The 22,473-nt window shown below is 36.8% G+C and overlaps 2 protein-coding genes across 4 annotated transcripts; both read right to left on the minus strand.

Annotated features, from left to right (window-relative positions):
- Positions 1–11,221: 11,221 nt before the first annotated feature.
- LOC110790775 (pentatricopeptide repeat-containing protein At2g27610) lies at positions 11,222–16,115 on the minus strand. Its single transcript, XM_021995542.2, has 5 exons — positions 13,704–16,115; positions 13,363–13,462; positions 13,033–13,122; positions 12,435–12,515; positions 11,222–12,197 (listed from the first exon to the last, which is right to left on the minus strand). Exon 1 carries the CDS (start codon positions 15,510–15,512, stop codon positions 13,728–13,730), a length of 1,785 nt encoding a protein of 594 aa, XP_021851234.2. The 5' UTR covers positions 15,513–16,115; the 3' UTR covers positions 11,222–12,197; positions 12,435–12,515; positions 13,033–13,122; positions 13,363–13,462; positions 13,704–13,727.
- On the minus strand, positions 14,691–18,710 carry LOC110790761 (putative F-box/kelch-repeat protein At3g17570). Of its 3 annotated transcripts, none has more exons than XM_056837023.1 (3): positions 18,384–18,541; positions 16,701–17,700; positions 14,691–14,828 (listed from the first exon to the last, which is right to left on the minus strand). In XM_056837023.1, the coding sequence occupies exons 2-3, from the start codon at positions 17,695–17,697 to the stop codon at positions 14,821–14,823; spliced, it is 1,005 nt and encodes a 334-aa protein (XP_056693001.1). In that variant the 5' UTR covers positions 17,698–17,700; positions 18,384–18,541; the 3' UTR covers positions 14,691–14,820. The 3 variants fall into 3 exon arrangements, with proteins under 3 accessions (XP_056693001.1, XP_056693002.1, XP_021851222.2); XM_056837024.1 differs by lacking the exon at positions 14,691–14,828 and having other exon boundaries at positions 16,320–16,892; positions 17,046–17,700; XM_021995530.2 differs by lacking the exon at positions 14,691–14,828 and having other exon boundaries at positions 16,320–17,700; positions 18,384–18,710.
- Between the last annotated feature and the right edge of the window lie 3,763 nt (positions 18,711–22,473).

Below are 22,473 nucleotides of genomic sequence, written 5' to 3' on the forward strand. Positions count from 1 at the left end.
TGCGACTTTGTTGAACTCTTCTGTTCCGATGAACGCATCTGCCATTTGGAGCACGTCTGCTATCTTGGAGGGGTTTTTCATTGTCAGTTTGTCTCGGAACTTTCCCTCCCGTAGCGCGTGCTTCAAAGCGAAGATTGCCACGTCTGGCTGTAGGTTCGGAATGTTGGTGGATTCCTTCATGAATCTGGCCATGAAGTCTCGCAGGCTTTCATCCCTTTCTTGCTGCATAGAAGTTAGCTCGGCTGTGGTTCGTGATGGGCGATTGTTGCTCACGAACTGCACACAAAACCTTTTCTTCAGCTTCTTCCAACTTTTGATCGACCCCTTCGGCAACGATCTGAACCATTCTCCTGCAACTCCTGTCAGCGTGGTTGGGAAGTATTTGCACCAACAGGCTTCGGAGTAGGGACTCAGAAACATCTGTTGTTCATAAGAGATGACATGATCCCTCGGATCCGTAGTCCCGCTGTATGTCAGGTGCGTTGGTAGTCTCACTTTGGGAATTGTCTCCATGACAATATCATCCGAGAATGGGGAAGATGCCGGAGTCATGATTCTCTTTCCTAGCCTCGCCCTGATACCTTCGCTTCTCGATTTTCCTCTAAGGGACTGCTCGGGGGCGTGTAGGGGGCTAGGAGTTCGGTCGCTTCTCCTTCTCCTTCTCGACAGGCCACTGCCCTCGGGTTGTCTACTGGACCCACAGGGGCTACCCAGCCTATCATGAACCGAAGGTCGCAGTCTGCTATGGACCGAGCTTCGGATCCGAGTGCGATCACTTGCCCCGCTTTGGAGAGCTTGCGGTGTTGGAGACGGCGTTGCGAACCACTCTGGCTGCTGTGCAGCTCTCTGCTGTGTATCCCACGTGCTCTCTCTCCACCTCGTCATTAGGTGCGTTCCTGACATTGTGGAGAGATCTTGCTCGGGTCTCACATTGTCCTCGTCAGTCGAGGGCATGTTCAGCAATACCTATCGCCTGGCTCTCCTCGCCTCTCGCCGTGCTGCTGCCTGGGCTTGTTCTTTCTCGTTGAAGAGGAAGTTCTGCATGATGGTCATGGCCGCAGCGAGCTCTTCTCGAGAGGGGAGTGGTCTGCTAGTCGTGGCGGTGGCCCTTGTTGGCTGCGATCTCGCCACTGAGTGTAGCTGTTCACCTCCATCGGATTCCGAATCCGTTTGGACAAGGACATCTCCCACCTGGTTGTCATTGTTGGGCATTTCTATTTTTTACGTGGAAAGTGAAGTGTTTTTTCGGAGCTTTCAAGTGTTCTTCCCCACAGACGGCGCCAAATTATTCCGGTGTTGAAGTGGATGAAACAATGGGCTTCGAATGAAGGCCCCTTTTGTGTGTGTTGAAGATCTTGCTAGCTCGAATGTGTTGTGTCCAAATCAATCTGCACAATAAACAAGTTACTAGCCTCGGGGGTGTTTCCGAGGAAAGCCCCTCCGATGCCTAAGTAAGAACAATGCTCGGATTCTAGAGAGAGAAATTCCCTAGAAGAGTAGTCTTAAGGCGTGAAATGGACGTACCTTGGTAAGTGAGCCATGACGGCTTATTTATAGAGTTTGTACAATAAATGCCCTTAGGTTATTTATTGCAAGTGGGCCTTGGGCCTTGATTGGCGGCTGAATAGCCTTTTTGACTGTAGTGGGTTTGATGTTGTTGCTGTGAGCCCTTGAGCTTTGGACTTAATGGCCCAATTGATATTCAATTGGGAGCCCAAACAGTAATAATAATTAAAAAGTCCTATTTAAAAGTTCTAATTTTTGGTAAAGAACTCCTTTTTTTTTTATAGAGACCTTTTAAGTTTGAAATCGTAATTTAAACCATTAATCAACTTTATCAGTTTAGCGTTTAATTATTTCAATCTAAAGTTCAAGCCAATATCCCATCTACTTAAGACATTAATTTCCTACCGGTCTTTAAGACACATTATACAGTTAAAAAAAGATGACGAAGTTAGACATAACTATTAATCAACATATGAACACCAATCGGAACATTACAAATTTAAGCGCATCCTCTTAATACAGGAAGTTCAAAAGAAGTTAATTGCTGAAATCCTAAATACAACTTTCCTAAAAGCAATAACACTATTTTTACTCATACAACGCTAAATAAAGTAAAAGTTCGTGTGAAAAGTAGTATATCACCCCATTGACAACCTATTGCAGACAAAAAATAACTTATACACAAATTTATCTCATCTTACGAATAACTTAAATAGTTACATTCTTATCTCATCTTATGGGCAAATCTTTATAGAACAATAATTTTAAATTTTGTTGTTGAGGGTAGGAGCTCTTCCCCCTCTAGTATAACTCCATGATCCTCTAGGAACTCTTGATTATTTTTTGGGATAGGGACATAGAGGTGGAGCTGCATAGAACAACAAAAAAGATGTCACATGTCATCGCCACTATAAGTAAAAATGACCCACTAACCAAGATATTCACACAAAGCTCTTCTCCGAAATGGAATTGAAGGAACCTACTCGAGCATCAACAATAGCTTGAGGAAATGTTAGAAAAACTCTTATTATCCAAGAGTTCCGGCTCAAAAGAAAATAACTAAATGTACACAATGCATTAGCTAATGATTTTGGTCATTTTACTTTCATAAGTACTATGTTGTTTTCAAAATCATATACTTCGTACAAATTTTGGTGCTTTTTTTTTCCAAAAGAAATATGTTGATAATTGAAATCTGTTCAAAATCATTATAATTGTCATACAATCTCACAATATAAACTAATCTATCAGTACAACAAAACAAAATTGATATAAACTAATCAAATCTAATTAAAGTTCCTTGCTATCCTCGGTTAACTAACTTTGACATGGATCGAGCAACTTTTAGTGACTGAAAGAACACACAAATTATAAAATTTAATTATGAATGATTTAAGTTGTACCCTCACATTTTCTTTAGATTGCATGCATATCTTAAAGGCAAAACCTATTCTAAGCTTCCAACATACTTAAGAGACTGTAAGGATGAATGATTTAACACCTATTAGCTTAGCAGAACATGAAATACAATAATATATAACACACTAAATAAACACATGCATAGTTGATTAGTTGATGCAAGTACTCATCAAATACCTTGAAAAAGTTACTAAGTTGTGTTCAAGTCTTCGGGTCCTAAGGCAGCCAACAAAACATGGTAGAAGGAGGGTCTTGATAGTTCTATAATAATTCATATCCCTGAAACTAAAAGCAATTCAATGAGAATTTTAACATTTTTTCGCCAACCTCAAACACAATTAATAAGCTGAGATATCAAGAATTGAAATTACTTTACAAATGCAAATTGGAGCCTATACGCAGAGTCTCTGAATTGCACAAATTATATTATAAAAAACACACTAACCAAATTGAAAAGAAATACATTAACTACGAATTTGCCATAATGATGTTGACACTAAGAGGCAAAATGGCAAATGTGTTCCATCTCCATTATCCTATTGGCTCTTCTCCACTATAATAGAGTCCTTAGCTACTCCAAACATACGATGGATGCCAAATAATATATGCATTTCTACGAACAAATTCAGCTGAATCTCCAAAATTTTAACTATAATGAAACATAGCTTGGTCAATACTTCTAAAACAGAAGTGGAACATCCATCCAAGAAACCAAGACCCTTGTTCATAAAAGTTCCCTAGACAATATTAACCAACACCATTATTATGACAACTAATTAAAGAAACCCCACAAAAAAAACACACAAATTGAATAAACACTTGCTTTTTCAAAACAAAATTGAGGAAGCTCAAAAGACATAGGAAAATTAAGATGAGCAGATCCACATTGATAGACTATATATGTATATTTAGTTAATATTGTAATTAATGTGTTAATTACTAGTTTAGCCTTGCTAACCCTAACTTAGCCTTGCGATTGTAACTGTATAAATATTCTCACAATCAATGAAAGAATCACGGATGATTTCCTTCATGGTATCAGACTAGGTCTTCCTTCTCTCGTTTTTAACCTAGTCGTCGCCCCCTGCCTCATCTTCTTCTTCCTTTGCACCTTCACCTCCTCATCCATGGCTGACAAATCCCCATTTCACTCTGCCTTGGCTGTCACTAATGTGAAGTCTTTAATATCCATTTCCCTGGACCTTGAAACCGCTCAATACCATGAGTGGGAAACCCTATTTAAGGTTCAAGCAAGAGTGCACAATGTCCTGGAGCACATCATTCCTCCAACCAACCCTACTGAACTTGTCGCGTACAAAGCCTCGAAGGCGGCTGATCTGAGTCTCTGGAACCGCCTTGATGCAGTCGTGTTGCAATGGATATATGCTACCGTGTCCCCTGACGTCCTCTCATCCGTTCTCGTCCTTGATGATGTAGCCGAACAGGCTTGGAACCGGGTTGCTCTTCTCTTCCAGGATAATAAGAATACGAGGGCGGCTTATCTCGAAACCGAATTTACCACCACCAAATTGATCAACTTTCCATTTGTGGTTGCATACTACACCCGCCTTCAATCTCTTGCCACTCAATTAGCGAATGTGGGGTCGCCGGTCTCGGATCAACGGTTGGTGATGCGACTTTTAGCGGGTCTGCCGGAGGAGTATTCATATTTCGTGACTAATATTCAGCAGCGAGATGTGCTCCCTAAGTTTGCAGAGGCATGTTCACGACTAAAGCTTCAAGACACAACAGCAAAAGAGCGGGCACGAGATTCTGGTTCTGCGGCTCTTCTGGTTGATGACAACGTCTCATCCCCACCGCCTGCCCACCATCATCATCAAGGAGGTAATACCAATAATCACGGCCGTAGTTATAATAACAATCGTGATAATCGTGGCAGGAATTCTAAGCATCGTGGTCGTGGAAATCACTCAAACAACAACCGTGGGAAAAACTATCACAGTGGTGGTCATGGCGGTGGTCATGGCGGTGGACAGAATTCAAACCACCAGCCGACGGTGGCTCCTCAGCCGGCTCCTGCTCCTTGGCCATATGATCCCTGGCCGTATGCTAATTGGGAAATGCCACCATGCCCTTATCCAACCACTGCATGGCAGCAACCACGTCCATACAACAGGCCCAACAACAGTGGAGTCTTGGGCCCTGCTCCACGTCCTCATGCACATCAGGCCTACTCCATGCAAGCTCCACCATCCTCCGGTTATGCACCAACTGATATTGAGGCCGCTATGCACACTCTCTCGTTCCAACAACCAGATGAAAATTGGTATATGGATACTGGAGCTACATCTCACATGACTGCCAATCCAGGTACTCTCACGTCTTATTTTAATTTGAGCAAAAACACTGGTATTATTGTTGGTAATGGCAATACTATTCCTATTCGTGGTTGTGGTCATACATCCCTCACCCCTCCTGCTCCCCCTTTAAAACTCAACAATGTTTTACATGCCCCCAAACTCATCAAAAACCTTATTTTCGTTCGTAAGTTCACTAATGACAATAATGTTTCTGTTGAGTTTGATCCGTTTGGACTTTCTGTGAAGGATTTACGAACGGGGAGCCGACTCATGAGATGTGAGAGCACCGGGGAACTCTATCCAATCAACACCAAAAATAAGCCTTCACCACCATCCAGTTTCCTTGCTGCCTCCCCAAACTTATGGCATCCGCGTTTGGGACATCCGGGCCATGCTATTCTTAGTTCCCTTCGTAGCAGTAATTTAATCCAATGTAATAAGGCCCGTAGTAGTTTTTGTACTTCTTGCCCATTGGGGAAACACATTAAGTTGCCATTTTATGATTCTATGTCATTTACTACTATGCCGTTTGACATAATTCACAGTGATTTATGGACATCTCCCGTTTTGAGTTCTCATGGGCATCGTTATTATGCTTTTTTCCTTGATGATTTTAGCAATATCCTATGGACTTTTCCCATCTCGAACAAGTCTCAAGTTTATTCTATTTTCCTCAATTTTAAAGCATTAATCCGAACTCAATTCGAAAGGGACATCAAAAATATTCAATGTGATAACGGGCGGGAATTCAATAATGGACCTTTTCAAGCTTTTTGTTCCACCAATGGCTTGAACTTCCGTTTTTCTTGTCCCCATACCTTATCTCAAAACGGTAAGGCGGAACGAAAAATAAAATCCATTAACAACATAATGCGAACTATACTTGCCCACGCATCCGTCCCGCCCTCTTTTTGGCATCATGCATTACAAATGGCAACTTACCTCTTAAATATCCTCCCATCCAAGGTCCTAGAATACAAATCTCCTACTCAAGTGCTATATCAACGCACTCCTTCCTACACACATCTTCGGGTCTTTGGGTGTTTGTGCTATCCTCTTTTCCCGGCCGCAACCATCAATAAGTTGCAAGCACGTTCCACACCTTGTGCTTTCTTGGGATATCCGTCAAATCATCGGGGGTACAAGTGTCTAGACTTATCAAGAAATAAAATAATTATTTCGAGAAATGTAATTTTTGATGAGCAACAATTTCCATTTTCTAAGTTACATTCTCCATCTATTGACACTTTTGAATTCTTGGACCACGGAATGAATCCATATCTGCAGCAGTTCCTGAATTCATCCCCCAGCCCATCCCACATCCTCAAACACAAGTCCAGCCCACGCCCATTACCCCTGGTCCGTCGCTGCCGCCCACAGCCCAAACTGAACCCCCCCCCATTGTTCAGCTACTGTACCGCTGCATCATTCAGTTGCCCAAAGCAGTGGGCCCATCCAGTCATCCCCACTCTCCCCTCCCACTGCCGGCCCACCTCAATCAACCATCCCTCATGCTCAACGGCCCACCAGAATGATTACAAGGAGTCAACATGGGATTTCCAAACCCAAAAAGCCATTTAACTTAAGCACCACCACAACTTCACCCATTTCGCCCCTACCCCGTAATCCCGTGTGTGCTTTGAATGACCCGAATTGGAAATCCGCCATGCATGATGAATATGATGCTCTAATTAAAAATAAGACGTGGGAGTTGGTGCCCCGTCCTCACAATGTGAATCTTATTCGTTCTATGTGGATTTTTCGCCATAAAAAGAAATCTGATGGTTCTTTTGAGCGGTATAAAGCCCGTCTTGTAGGTGATGGCAGGTCTCAACAGGTTGGCGTGGATTGTGATGAGACATTCAGTCCGGTTGTGAAACCGGCCTCTATTCGGGCTGTGTTGAGTATTGCATTGTCACGTTCTTGGCCCATTCATCAGTTGGACGTCAAGAACGCGTTTCTTCATGGGAATCTCCATGAAACAGTTTACATGCATCAACCTCTAGGTTTTCGGGATCCGGCACATCCAAACCATGTTTGTTTGTTGAAGAAATCTTTGTATGGGCTCAAACAGGATCCTCGAGCGTGGTACCAGCGGTTCGCGGACCATGTCTCTTCTTTTGGCTTTTCTCACAGCCGATGTGATCACTCACTTTTTATCTATTGTCGTGGAACTGACATTGCTTATATTCTGCTATATGTTGATGATATTATTCTCATAGCTTCTTCAGATGCTCTTCGACAGTCCATCATGACTATGCTCAGTGCCGAATTTGCATTGAAGGATTTAGGTCCTCTAAGCTATTTCTTGGGCATCGCTGTTACCCGCACTGCGGATGGTATGTTTCTTTCCTAGCAGAATTATGCAGCAGATATCCTTGACCGTGCAGGCATGACCTCTTGCAAGCCCAGCCATACTCCAGTCGATACAAAAGCTAAGCTTGGGGCCACGGCTGGAGCACCTCATTCGGATCCCACACACTACAGGCAGCTAGCTGGTGCCCTCTAGTATCTCACATTCACCAGGCCTGACATTTCTTATGCTGTTCAGCAAGTGTGTTTGCATATGCATGATCCACGGGTAGAGCACATGAATGCTCTAAAGCGTATTTTGCGCTACATTCAAGGTACTATTCACTTTGGTCTGCATTTGTATAAGTCTCCCATTGCCTCTCTTATCTCTTATACATATGCTGATTGGGGTGGGTGTCCGGACACCCGCCGATCCACCTCTGGTTATTGTGTTTTCCTTGGTGATAATTTGTTATCTTGGTCCTCCAAACGCAAGCCCACGTTGTCTAAATCAAGTGCTGAGGCCGAGTACAGAGGTGTAGCAAATGTTGTTTCCGAATCTTGTTGGCTTCGGAACTTACTCTTGGAGCTCCGTTGTCCTATTGAAAAGGCTACTTTGGTCTATTGTGACAATGTTAGTGCGATATACTTATCCGGCAATCCAGTTCAGCATCAACGCACTAAACACATTGAGATATGGACATTCATTTTGTCCGTGAAAAGGTTGCCCGTTGAGAGGTCCGTGTTCTCCACGTTCCGTCCCGTCACCAGATTGCAGACATCTTTACAAAAGGACTTCCGTGCGTGCTATTTGATGATTTTCGGGATAGTCTAAGCGTACGACAACCTCCCGCTTCGACTGCGGGGGTGTGATAGACTATATATGTATATTTAGTTAATATTGTAATTAATGTGTTAATTACTAGTTTAGCCTTGCTAACCCTAACTTAGCCTTGCGATTGTAACTGTATAAATATTCTCACAATCAATGAAAGAATCACGGATGATTTCCTTCACACATCAAAGAAAGAAATACAGAAACATAGAGAAAATTTAAATCTTGAAACAAACTTTGCTGATTTGAACAGGAGTTGATGAAGTACTGGACGAATCTGCCGCTATTGAACTATTGAAGTTGCTTCAAGAACTGTTTAAAAGTACCTGAAAATTAAAAATGAAAATTCAATTAATCACAACAATTTGTTCGTAAAACAGAGAAAACTATGCATAATAAAACAAATAATAGCATGGCAAATTCACACTCAATTGAACAGTTAGATCTTGTCCTCCTTAAGATTGTTAAATAGAGTTGGGACTGAAAATTAATTTATAAATGGAGGCTATTAAAGATAGGAAGAAGATGTTGGGATCGATTTGAAGGGGGAAATTGGAGTTTGATTCTAGTTCGTGGTTCAATTTGTGGTTAATTTGAGGGTTCTTTTAGTTTAATGCACAATCTAGATTCTCCAATTCTAATTGATGGTGAAATGGAAGACTTTTGATTTTCAAGAATCGTAAATTTGAAGGATTAATGATGAGGAGGATGAAGTGGAATTGAATGATTATTAATGAAAAGGAATATGAAGTGCAACAGAATGGGAATGGGGAAGGAGTATTCAACCGGTGCTCCCAGAAGCCCATGACAAGAATTTTTTTGTTTTGGAAAAGAAAGCAAGGAGATGGTACACGTGTCATTGTAATGGGCATGGTTTTGTTTTTTAAATACTAGGTATAGATAAGTTAGGTCCCCATTTGAGAGAATGAAAACAGACCAAAAAAAAATATCCCATCCGTTTTTATTTATTAATCGTCTTTTCATATTGGAATATTTTGTTTATTAGTTCTTTATAGAATCTTTCATTATTTGTTCAACAATTATTCCCTTTTATCCTTATATTATAATTTTCATTTTTTTTTTATCCAAACTAAATATGCAAGTGGTCCATTTATTTTCTAATTTAACAATACTAAACACTCCATCTACCTATATTTTCCTAATTTTTTCTCTCTCCTACCTACATAGGTGCAATTCTTTAGAGATTCACATGCAAAATGTCTTTTTTGTGGATTTTTCAATATTTCATAAGAAACTAATAAATAAGGACATAGGGAGTATCCTTCATCGTAGCTTTTGTGACATAATAATTTATTCTAATTAAGTTTTATCATTACGTGAGAAAATTGTCATTTGAAAAATAAACAAGTAAAAGAATATGAACGTTGAATCGTTGATGAATCTTTTTTGTAAGAGGATCATTCATCTCATTAGCATAAAAAAAAAACATTGATGAATCTTTTTCTTCTTCATTCTCTTTCCTCTCTATTTTTTTCTCTCCTATACAACTTTTCTCCATCATAATAGTTCTCATTTGCCCTCCTCATTTTCGATAATTTTCTACCACTAAATGCAAATGGGTTGAATTCACCAACTTCTCCTTCGCTTCTTCTTCTTCTTCGACTTTGTCTTTCTCTCCTCCTCGATGAATTCTGAAAATTAAACATTGAAATTTTTAAAATGAAAAATGAACTTTTAAACAGGATATCAAACATGGTATGAACATTGAATTTCTAAAATCGAACATTGAGTTTTTAAAATTGAATATAATTAAGAATAATAGGTGATTTTCTTAGAAACTAATTCTGTAAATATATTCAGGAACTAAACATATAAACACATTTTCATCACAATTGATTTAAATATTTTAACAATAATTTAAATTTACAAAACCAAAATCGGACATATATATCCTTAGTTATGAACATTACAACTATTTAAAATGAAGATTTTACCAATTTTCAAATTATAAAATCAATTGATTGTTCAATCTCTATAAAAATAAACATTAGCTTTTAAATTTTGAACATTTACTATTGTAATAGTGAACATAAATAAAAAATAACATATTCCGGTAAAAACATTGAACTTTTGAATAGGATATCAAACATGATATGAATATTGAATTTCTAAAACCGAACATTGAGTTTTAAAAATTGAACATAACTAAGAATAAAATACAAGTGATTCTTTAAGAAAATAATTTTGTAACTACATTCAGGAAATATACATGTACAATATAAACACCCACATTTTTATCACAATTGATTCAAACATATTACTCTGTGTACATCATTACAACAATTCTAAATTTACAAAATAAGAATCGAACATATATATCCTTATTTATTGTTATGAACATTATGACTTAAAAATGACATGTTACCAAATTTCAAATTATGAAAATCAACTGACTATTCTGTATCATATAAACATGAACATGCATTAGTTTATAAATTATGAATATAAAAATTATGATAGTGAACATAAATCAAAACAACAACGTATTTCGGTTTTGTTCAATTTCTTTGGCAGTTTGCTATGAAGGTTAGAGATCCACAACAATACTCTCGTTATTACCAGCATCCTCTTCCTTGCTTTTAGTTTGCGGCAATGATTAATTTTACAACACTGTATCAAAGTTTATTAGAAAAATAGTGTTATTTTTGCGAAAGTATATAATATTTTTTGTAAAATTACATTACAAAATTAACTATAGTGATTTATCAACTAATTTCATTCTACAATTTTGAACATCGAACTTTATAAATTAAACATACATGGTGATAGATCTGAAATCGCAGCACAAAATTATTGTTCAACGAAGGACAATGATTGAAACCAATGCTCTAAGACAACGGTAAAACATGTTAGCAGTTAAATCTGGAAAATAAACACAAGAAATCAACTAGAAAATGGTGACAACATCCTGGAGGGAGCTATGTGGTTAGCCTATCTAAGTATCTAATAAAAGAGTAACATCAAATATAACTATCACTACAGATGAAAACTGCAATTGCAAAAAACAATCAACTTTACTGGAATGCTTAGCAGGAAGCCCTCTGTACTAACTATGACAGGTAAGCTTCTTCGAGCAGCAACCGGAATAGTTTTCAGATTTCTTAGTGCCTGTTTAGCTGACGATCTTGTCAGTTACTTCCTCCATACCAGTTTTAACAAGGAACTTCTGCTGTTTAAAGGTGCAGGAATCTTCAGCTTTTGACAATTTTGCAAGAAACAACCAGTCTTCATCAATCATGTGACGCATGTAAGCTACCGCGTCACCACCAATGCACAAACTGCAATCCTGATGGCTTGTTTTCCCACCATCTTCCAAAGAACTAAAACATGAGTCCTTTCCATCATTTGACATCCATGCAAGATAGAACCTGCTCATAAAGTAACAGCTATGTCCTGCTCGAAATGGTTCTTTACTAGGTACTAATTCTACTTCATTCTTAGACTTGCTGATTTAGACTTAAACAGTTGTTTCTCTTTCATCTGCAACTGTAAAATAGACTCGTAGGTTGACTCGCTAAGAATTTTGAGTCTTCTAGCTTCAACTAGGACAGAGTTTGAAGCCATGTCATCATGAAAGTGAACATGTGAAGCATCTGAAACTAAGTGCTTTAAGATTTTTTTTTATCTATGACTATTTGCTCCATATCAGATGAAAAACATTGTTTTTGCCCCTGGCCAAGATATGTGGAATATAATTCTGTTTTTGAGGAAAGAACGGATTGAACTGAGCAACAGACGAGGACCTTGGTTCCATTGGTGCCAGAAGCGGCACAGAGATAACAACCAGCTGCTGTAAAGGAGGTCTGCAAAGTCAGCAAGCGACAAGACCGTAGATAAAGTAAGTAAACAGTATATGATAAAGTTGAGTGAAAATGTTTCGTATTTCATCAAAGAAAGCACCTATTAGGAGCGGTGTTCTATATAAAACATGGAGGACAAGAAAAGGTAGCAGTGCAACATGTATATTCTATAATGAAAGAAAACTAAGCATTGACCAAGAAATCCTAGCAGGAAGCAGAAGCTCTCAAATACACATGCACCTTGCAAGGAAAAGTTCGATTATAATCCAGCAACAGCCTAGAAGCACTTCCACGCACTGGTCTCTGCCTCTGTGAGATGAACTGGAATAGCAGGGGTAAAGCATATACTTCTATTAGTACAAAGTTTCACTATTTACTAAATGCAAATAGACCTGGTTATCGGGCGGGGCGGGGCGGGTCAGGGTCGGTGCGGGTCAAAAGAGGGTCGGGTATTGAAAGGGTCATTTTTAGCGGGTCGCGGGTCAATAGCGGGTCATTAGTGGGCGGGTCAATAAACGAGCAATGAAAAATGAAAAACAAAAGAGTCATGTGCAAGTACAAGTAAATACGAAGCTACGGAGTATACACGTAATTTTTTGTATCATTACTATTTTAATTTTCAAAATAATTGTAGTATAAGTTTGACCCTATAATGACCCTGTCCAATAAAGGCCCTGTCCAATAAGAACCCTGCCCAATAAAAGCCCTATTAACTTGACCCTAACCCTATATCCATTGGACTACCATGTCCAATAACCAGGTCTAAATGCAATCAATTCAAAAGGTTTCTGCAATAAGTAATAAACATGTCAAATGTGCAATATCACAAACTTACTACCTGCAAAACTAGTGCCAGAAATCTAGACAGACAGATTTCTTCTGTACGGGATGGGTTTAAACTGACCAGGTCAATAACAGCATAACCATACTGCAACCACCAACAAAAGCTACCATTAGGCGGGACAAGGGTTGGATATAATAACAATCATCCAACCATAATTTCTGCTGGTGAAATGCAACATTATTATAAATCAGATTAAGATGGTAGATTCCATAACAGAGAGTAAAGGGCAAACTGAAACCATAATTTTAGGCATGTATCAATGAATGGTTACAAAATAGATGAGGTAACATGATGGAAAATATTTTGGGTAAATTTGTTGCTTACAGGCATTATGGTCACAGCCTGATCAAACAGAAGCCGACAACTGTAATCAACATACAACCGTCTTTGCCTGCAAAGTCCAATTAATCCTTGTAGTTCAGACCTGAAAAACCACTCTAGTCATTACCTTCTACAACCCTTTATCGAGCTTAAAATACAAAAATCATATCTACCAGAACCTCGATCTTGAACGATGTATAATACTTTGTAATTAAATTGAACACTCGGATCGCACAAAAAACCTTTAAAATACATTATAATAAAGTAATAAACCTACAGTTATTACTGATGTGGTTGTTATTTGTTAATAGGAACAAATGGTGCACCATGAAAAGTAGTGTAACCTTTAGGAATCATGGCGCCAATAATCAGATAGATACTTGTATTAATGAACTGGTTCCCTCAATTTTGTTTACATTTCTAGTATTCATCATGTCCCTCGTTGTCTTTGCTCCTTCCCAGTGGTTCAAACCCGCAAACATGTTGGATAACAAGACATACGTTGAAGGATCACTTTGCTTAAGATGCATTGCACACTGTGCTGCACGCTTTCCTGCTTCAAAATCCCCATAAATATGACAGGCACCAAGTAAGGTTTTCCAAACTAATGGTCCTGCTTTACAAGACATTTTTGAGATAAGCTCTTCTGCTTCTTTTATATGTCCAGTCCTTCCAAGCAGATCAACCATACAAACATAGTGGTCCTCTACCGGAGAAATTCCATATTGATTTGTCATTAAAGAGAAATATTTCCATCCTTTTTCCACTAACCCACCTTGGCTACAAGCATAAAGAACACACACAAAACTAATTTCATTTGGTTTGACACCCTTAGTTACCATTTCATCGAAAATTTGGAGAGCTTCCAACGCTTGACCATTTTGGGCAAATCCCATAACCATAGTAGTCCATGTAACTGTGGTACCATCCTTAATCCGCCTAAATACCACCATTGCATTATCAATACATCCGCATTTGACATACATATCAAGCAGAGAATTGTCCACACATATATCCATCTCACTTCCAAGCTTTATTCTCAAACCATGAGCTTTCTTCCCTTCACCCAAAGAAGCCATATTAGCACATGCTTTAAAGGTAGTGGCAAGACTAAACTGATTAGGCCGTATACCCTCCATCTTCATTTCTCCAAGGAGTTCTAGTGCTTTACTTGGCGCCCCACAAGTCAAGAAGCCGGTTGCCAATGATGTCCAGGACCGAACATTCTTGCAACTAATCTCACGAAAAGCTTTAAGCCCATTAACAAAATCCCCAAACTTCAAATACATATCAACTACTGAATTCCCTACACATGTTTCACTTCCATGGCCAAACTTAACAAGCTGACCGTGCATCTGCATTCCAAATTTATCATCACCAACAGCAGCCAAGGTACTAAGAACCACAGAAAATGAAAATCCATCAGGCTTTACACCTTCACGAATCATCCTCAACCAGAAGCTAGGTACCTGTAAAGGTGAAAACTTCAAGTACCCAGACATCATAGCATTCCAAGACACAATATCTTTATCCAAACACCCATCAAAAGCCTTAATAGCATCCAATACCTCACCATTCCTTATCAAAGCAGTCAAAAATGCATTCCTAACAAAAACGTTCCATTGGAATCCAAGTCGAATAACCAATGAGTAAACCTGATAAGCCTGAGAAACAAACCCAGTAGAAGAGCAAGCATTAAGTGCACTAACTAAAGTGAACTCATTAGGCCTCACAGTATCTAACATACAAGAAAAATATAAAAGACCCTGCTTAGCAAAACCATTGCGCACAAATCCAGCAATAAACGAAGACCAAGACACAACATTTCTGTGGGGCATTTCGTCGAACAGGTTGACTGCATTGTCAAAATCCCCGAATTTAAGGTACATATTGAGAAGAAAATTCTGGAGAAAAATGGAACGGAAGCAACAGTTTTTGATGATCTGGGCATGAATTGCTTTTCCATGGGGTAAATCTGAGGTTTGGTGGACATTTTTGAGGAAATCATGGTACCCTTTTTCTTGCTCGTTTAATACATCATTTCCCAGATTAATGGCAGTGTTTGAGCTTGAATTTGTTGAGAATTTATGAAGAAAAGATAAACATAAGTATTGGGTTCGCTTGGCTTGGGAAAAACAAGAAGGAAAAAGCATGACAATAAACAAAGGGAAGAACAAAAAAGCAAGTATTCCACGAATTGTACTCCACTCCTCTTTCTCTCTGTATTTTCACCGAGAAAGCAGGCGGAAACGGGGGGAACTGAAGCTGCTAGAAAGATGAACGGAAATTCACTGGGTATGTTTCTATGTTATCTCTCTTGTTTAATTTTGCTGGTGTTTGAGTTTAAGGTTTTCTTTGGATTTTTTTTTATAAATTTAGTATTACTACTGATCTGTGAGAAAAGTGGTTGTTTATTGTTTAAACTTTAAACTGGATATAAAGATACTGCAAATTTGTTTGTGAGTGACTCAGAGAAACAGTTGCATAGTTGGATGGAGCAACTTTATAATTCCGGGGTAATAGTTTATGACCGATCCTGGCTGCAGCGAATCACGTATGGAGTTAGAGATATACTGAAAGAGCCAAGTGAATTAATATCAAGATATCGAAATTCTAATGTACGTTAATTATGCCCGAATAATCATTTATATATGAGACTCAAGTAACAAAGAATTCTGAATTCTAAATCTCAAGTTTTGGCTATATTAGCTGCAAAACTTGGGCTGATTATTCTGAATTCTAGAGACTTCATTCTCATAACACCTTGCTAGAGATGTACTATGTATAGAAAACGATTCATCAGCAAAAATATTGATACGTCTGATACCATCACACTTACAAGTTACAACACCATGGATTGGTCTCCGTTAAATTAAAATATCTCGATGGGACAATGCTTAGTTACGACCAAACAGCTTAACCCTTGACAAAACAACTAGAGATCGATAGTACACCTTCAATTTTGAGAGGTTGTCTCTCATTAAACAAAATTTACACGTTAATCAAACACATGTTCTGTAACTTTTCTCAAAGACAACCAATTTTACACCAGGATGTTGGCAACCATACATATACAGTATGTTCTGTAACAAAAATAACTGATATCTAACAGGAAGAACCCAGTAACATCCATCACCTGGTCAGATTTTCATGCATATACCCAAAACAAAACAAAAGGGGAAGATCAACCATCTACGGATTAGCCATAGTGACAGAATACGGAATCACTGTTGGACCAGCAAACTCATGACCAAGATCTAACATTTCGCACAGAAAACATATCTTTCTTGTCTGAATGTCAAAAGAGTAGGCAGAATTGGAGACCCTTAAGAATAACTTACCATCCTTGAAAGCCAATGGTTCCATCCATGGGACTTTTTCACCAACAGATGTTGAAACTCTTTCCGCCAAATTGCATAAATACTGTGTATTCTCTTGTTCCATTACCTCGAAGGATATGAAGGATCTGAGATCCCAGTTGGAGCTGAAACATTCCTCAAGGGACCAAATCAAAATGCCTTCCTGTGATATCACTACACAATACAACTTGCCGTTAGATTCTCCAAGACAAATCTCAGTGCGTATACCTTCAGTGAAAGGAATAGGGAGAGAAATCAGCAAAGAGAGCTCATTTGCAATGTCAAACATCACAACTGTACGACCATCTGTCAGCCAGTATAAAATACCCTTAACCGAAACCTTTTGGTTGATGCACAAGGAATCTTCACAGTGACAAATTTCCTTTGATTTTACCCACACCCTTCTTTCCCAATTGTATATCTCAAAGGTGAAGTAGAACTCTTCTTTCCCAGGAGTATGTACATCCACTTCAAACACCCTTACTAGTTTGTAATCTGTTCTCGGATTCAATGTGGAAGTTGAAGATGGTTCAAAAGAGAAAGCAATGTAATCCTTCATGTTGATTCTATCCCACTTCACATGCACCCATTTCTTACTGGCAGGATTGCAGATGTAAATCAATGGGTCAGGTGAAGGGAGGCAACTCCTACAGCAAATTAGACCATTGCTTGATCCCAAAACAGTAACCTTCTCAGGTAAAAACTCAAGGACATTCTGATAAATTCTAGTTTCTTTCGCTCTAATGGGAATGTAGCTAACCTTTTCAACATCAATTTCACAGTACAGATACTTTTCCTGGAACAAGTATCCTGAAATCAAAATTGGTTTTGCTATCTTCATTTGCAAGCGCATGAAATCAGGATTGGAAATTAAGTGCTGCCACCCTTTTGAGACCAATTTTAGTTGCACCAATATACTAGCAGGCAATCGAGACAGTACATTGAAGGAGATATCATTGTTCAGTAAACTCAGATCCATATCCTGAAAACAACATTTTAATATTCAGAGACAAACACCCAACAGTAACCAAAATGTTTATATCAATAACCAATTTATTAAGACATGCAAGCGTGAAGCGTATTTTCAGGGTCATGAAAGAAATCTTCTTGTTCCGAACTGATGAATGAATAAGAAACATTCCTTACAAGATGCAAAAAAAAACAAATGAATGAAAAAGTAATGGGATTGGGGGTGCACTAAGATTATCGGTGCTCTGATTAAGTGATAGAACATGTTGCACCTCTAAAATCGTTTCTTTTGAGTTTTGAACCAACTCCTATGCGCACCTATACTATAATGTACGAAAATGCAGAATAATTAGAGTCATATGCCAGGCTGACGATTATTCATACGAAATTACGAATCTTGTCATACGAAATTCCCAATTATGACCTCACCCTCTAATCCCAAACTCACATTCCCACGTACCAAACACCCCTAACGATTCAATTGGGCTTAAGAATGAAGGTTCAGTAAGCCAAAAATCCATGACAAAATATTTAAAAAAGTGAAACTGTTAAATAAATTTGCAAAACCCTAGAACAAAATTATTTCGGAAATTTCAGATTTTCAGAAGATTAACAAACAGAAATTGCATAGTTGTACAAATTGGAAGGACAAGTATAGAATGTTGAAATGATAATCAATTGTACAAAAGAAATTACCTTTGTGGAAGCGATAGTATGATGCTGAAGAGGGCGACTGGAGACAAGGAGGATGAGGGCACTATTGAAGAACTGGACATCAGCAGATGGTGCGGAGGCTACCAGAAGAACGCCACGTGTGCAAAAATGAGTTCAATGGTTACATACGGTTATACGAAATGTTGGAGTGATACGGGTACATTTCTACTCGTGCCCAGTATATTATGCATCCGGGTTAACCGGGTACATTTCTTAAACGTGGTTGATAAAAAAACTTGCAAAGTAGCAATATATGTTTATTTTTTAATGCAACTTCGGTGTATGTAAGAAATTATAAAAGGGTCGTTGATCATGATTTGACACTCTTTGTTCTCAACTTGTTGGTTGGCCTGGTGTATTGGTGCTTTGAGATCCTGTTTACTTGATATTTGGTAAGGAGTTGGGTGTTAAATGGATGAACTAATTTGTTTAGTTAAATATATATAACACATTTAGTTTGCCTTATTGTTACTTAATGTAGACTAGTAACTAGTGTGTACCCCGGGCGATGCCCCAGGTTTCTACTTTAAATAATATAATTTTATTTTATCATTGATAATTGTTACTTTGAATTATTTTCTCTCCTTAAAAATTATTTGGTATCCAATTACAATATTTTTTGTATCACGATCTAGTGAAAGTATAAAATAGTTGTAAGAGTTATTGCATAGTACTCGTAATTAACATTCATTATTCCAAGTTATATACGGAGTATATTTATATGGAGTAAAAATTATATCAAGTAGTTGGCTAAGATGGTAAGATTTCTACCTTACATCTTGGTGGTCTCATGTTTAAGCCTTGCCCTGCGAAATTTTTGTATGTATATTCCTTGCTAAGTTGATAACGTGTCATGTTTCTAGTGAAAGAGAGTTTCACGTGTCATATATACTTTGTTAGAAACGTCTTTTAATATATATAGTATAGATGCGTATAAGTTCATAAACGTATAAAGGTTGATAAGAATTACACCGGCCGGTTCAATTTACAACTAAAATAAGTTTTAATATAAGTGAAACCTAGGTGAAGGAATACACTCTTAATCAACTTGGGATTTAAAAGTCTCTATTGCACTCTCTTAAACACACTCTTAGAAGTGAAAAATGTCATAAGTCTCATAAGCATCAACTGTATAAATGTCATTCATACAAAACAAACAAATTATACAAATTGTAATTAAGATGATCTAATTGAAAAATTATTTGGCATGATAAATGATGTAGTGTGTTTGTGTAGTTGACGAATTTAATGAATCTTTTTCACATTATGAAATACACGTATTTTGTTGTGAGAAAAAAGAATCTAGAATTAACTGGTGAATATAGCAACCGGAGTATCGCCCGAACCACACACTAGTTAGAGATTAATTGACATCTTTTGATCTCCCCTCTTTCTAAATGTGCGGACACTAATTTTAAGTGTTATTACTTAGTCTCGTGTTATAAGAGATGACAATGATATAAACCAGTAAACCACCACCTTGCTAATCCAATTTCTTTTGTTTAGCAAACTAGCAATTTTGCCCGTGCAACGCACGAGAGCATCATATGAATTAGTTGAAAAAACTTAAACAGTTCGTAATACAAACTTTAGATGAGGTATCACAAATTAATTTTTGTTTATGCTACGACAAAGATTTGATTAGCGTAAATAGAACCACTTTATGTCTATTAATCTTTCTTCACATTAAGCTACGATTATTATAAAATTACTTCAAACAAAATTTTGGGGAAACAATCAACGACAATGGTATAATTTTGAAGGATAATGTAACGTACAATATAATTTTTCTAAAATAGCAAAGAAAAATATTTAGCAATGAACATAATCAAAACAAATGAGAAAATTTGAGATTATACCATAGAAAAGAGAAACATACATAAAGTAAAAACATATTACCTTTGAAAATTGTACGATGAATTGGTACGGGGTAATATAATTTGTTGTGTGAATGATATAACGAATAATGGTTGGTAGTCAAATTTATTTATAAGGGGCTTGGAAGATGAGGGATTGATGGTTAATTGGAAAAAGATGTTTAGTTTTCTTGTACTCTTATACTCTTAGTAATAACGTATCAGTACTAATATAAAATATTATAATTTGTTGTGGAAGATGAAGATGTTTAGTTTTCTTGTACTCTTAGTAATAACGTATCAGTACTAATATAAAATATTATTTTTATTGGCATAAAACATTAATTGATTAATCACAATTTATGTTAGTCTATTAATTAGTGATTATACCTAAATTTTTATTATGAGTGTCTTTTGAGTTGTTTATGTTTTGGGAAGTATTAACAAAAAAGAAAAGGAAAAATAAAAATAAAATAGAAAAAAAGGGAGATAATGGAGAAGGTGACACATGTCAGTAATGTAGCTATGGTTTAGGTTTTTAAATACTAGGTATGATTAGGCATAACTAATTTCTAATACAATCTCCTCATATATACTTAGCGACTTTATGTCGATTGATTAATGAATTTGCTGGACCTCCCTCTAACAAGAAAAACAAAAAACAAAACAAAGGCAACCCTAAATGCACGTAATTAAAGTTATATTTAAACCATACATTTCAAAATCAATGGCCCATATTAGTGGGAAGGGGAAATCAGGGAGTGCATATTAATGAGAATAAATAGGGGGGATTTTAGAAAGATAATATATGAGTCATTGATTTTTCATTCAATGATTGATATTGCTCAAACTCTACCTTGTAGAGTTATTTTAGAACTCTAGAGGATTCAAAACCTAACATACTCGTACCTATTTTCCCATTCATTTCCCGCAACTTCCTAAGGTCTCCTTATGTTCTGTTTGTTCTGGTCACCTTATTTTCACTTATTTCACGTAAAATAAGTTCAGAAAAGATAAAATAAGTTTAGGAAAAACAATGCTTATCCGAGTGCACTTATAACTAAAATAAGTTTTGATAAGTTCTAATAGGTTCCACAAATTTTCATTTACAAGTGGTATACAATAAATATTGTACGGAGTAAAAGTTAACTCAAAATGCTTAAAAGTTACACTTATATAGGGCTAAAGTTATCTACTCCGTATTTTTTGGTGATAAATTTTTCATTTTATAATTATTTTTTTCAAAATTACTAATAATGCATAAAATAAATCATTTAACCTTTTAAAATGTTTATCCATTAGCTTTTTTTATATAATATAAAATTTAATTGAAGTATTAAAAGTTGCAAAAACTAGGTAAAAATATTAAAAGAATGGGTAAAAAATTTTCTGATGTACAATAAATTTATTATACACTTTGTGCATACAAAACTTTTTGAATAATTTCAAATAACTTAAGTAATCCCTCTATTTCTTTTTGTTCTTTATGTTTGGCTTTTTCACACATTTATTAACGACTAATTAATGTACATTGAGATTCCTCTACTTTTTATTTAAATAAGGCAAATTACTTTTATTTATAATGTTTTCACTTATATCAAATTCTGATATTGAGAAAATGAGAAAAAATGAATGTCCCAATGGAAAAGTGTGAAAGATTAAATGATCTAATGGATTTAATTGGTTAAAATAGTCATTGGACATAAATTTTGATAGAATATTAAAGTATTTATGTGATAATGTAAAAGGAAATGTAAACATTTTGAAACACCAAAATAAGTAAAACGTAAAGAACAAAAAGAAATGAGGGAGTAATCGAGTAAATAAGTTTAGAAGAAAAAAGTGAAATCAATTAGTGCTTCCTATATATATAATTTGTAAATTGATTGTGCAATTATTTTGTTAACTTTAAGATTTCGTTATATACATGGAGAATATCTTATAAACTATATTTTCTATAGTTTGGTAACAAATCTGAAAATATAAGATTATCTTTTTTATAAAACTTTAATCCATTATAAAAATTTAAGCGCATGTAGCCTAACAATTTGTACTTACACAATTAGAAAAAAGAATGTATACAAATCTTAATATAGTACTCTATACTCCACTATTTTAACAACTAAATTCGATAATTATAACCGCAATTGATTGTACTATCTTATACGCAACATATCTATACCTATATAATACGGAGTATACTAAAAGAGAAGAAA

This window comes from Spinacia oleracea, chromosome 2 (assembly GCF_020520425.1).
Source record: "Spinacia oleracea cultivar Varoflay chromosome 2, BTI_SOV_V1, whole genome shotgun sequence".
Classification (NCBI taxonomy): domain Eukaryota; kingdom Viridiplantae; phylum Streptophyta; class Magnoliopsida; order Caryophyllales; family Amaranthaceae; genus Spinacia; species Spinacia oleracea.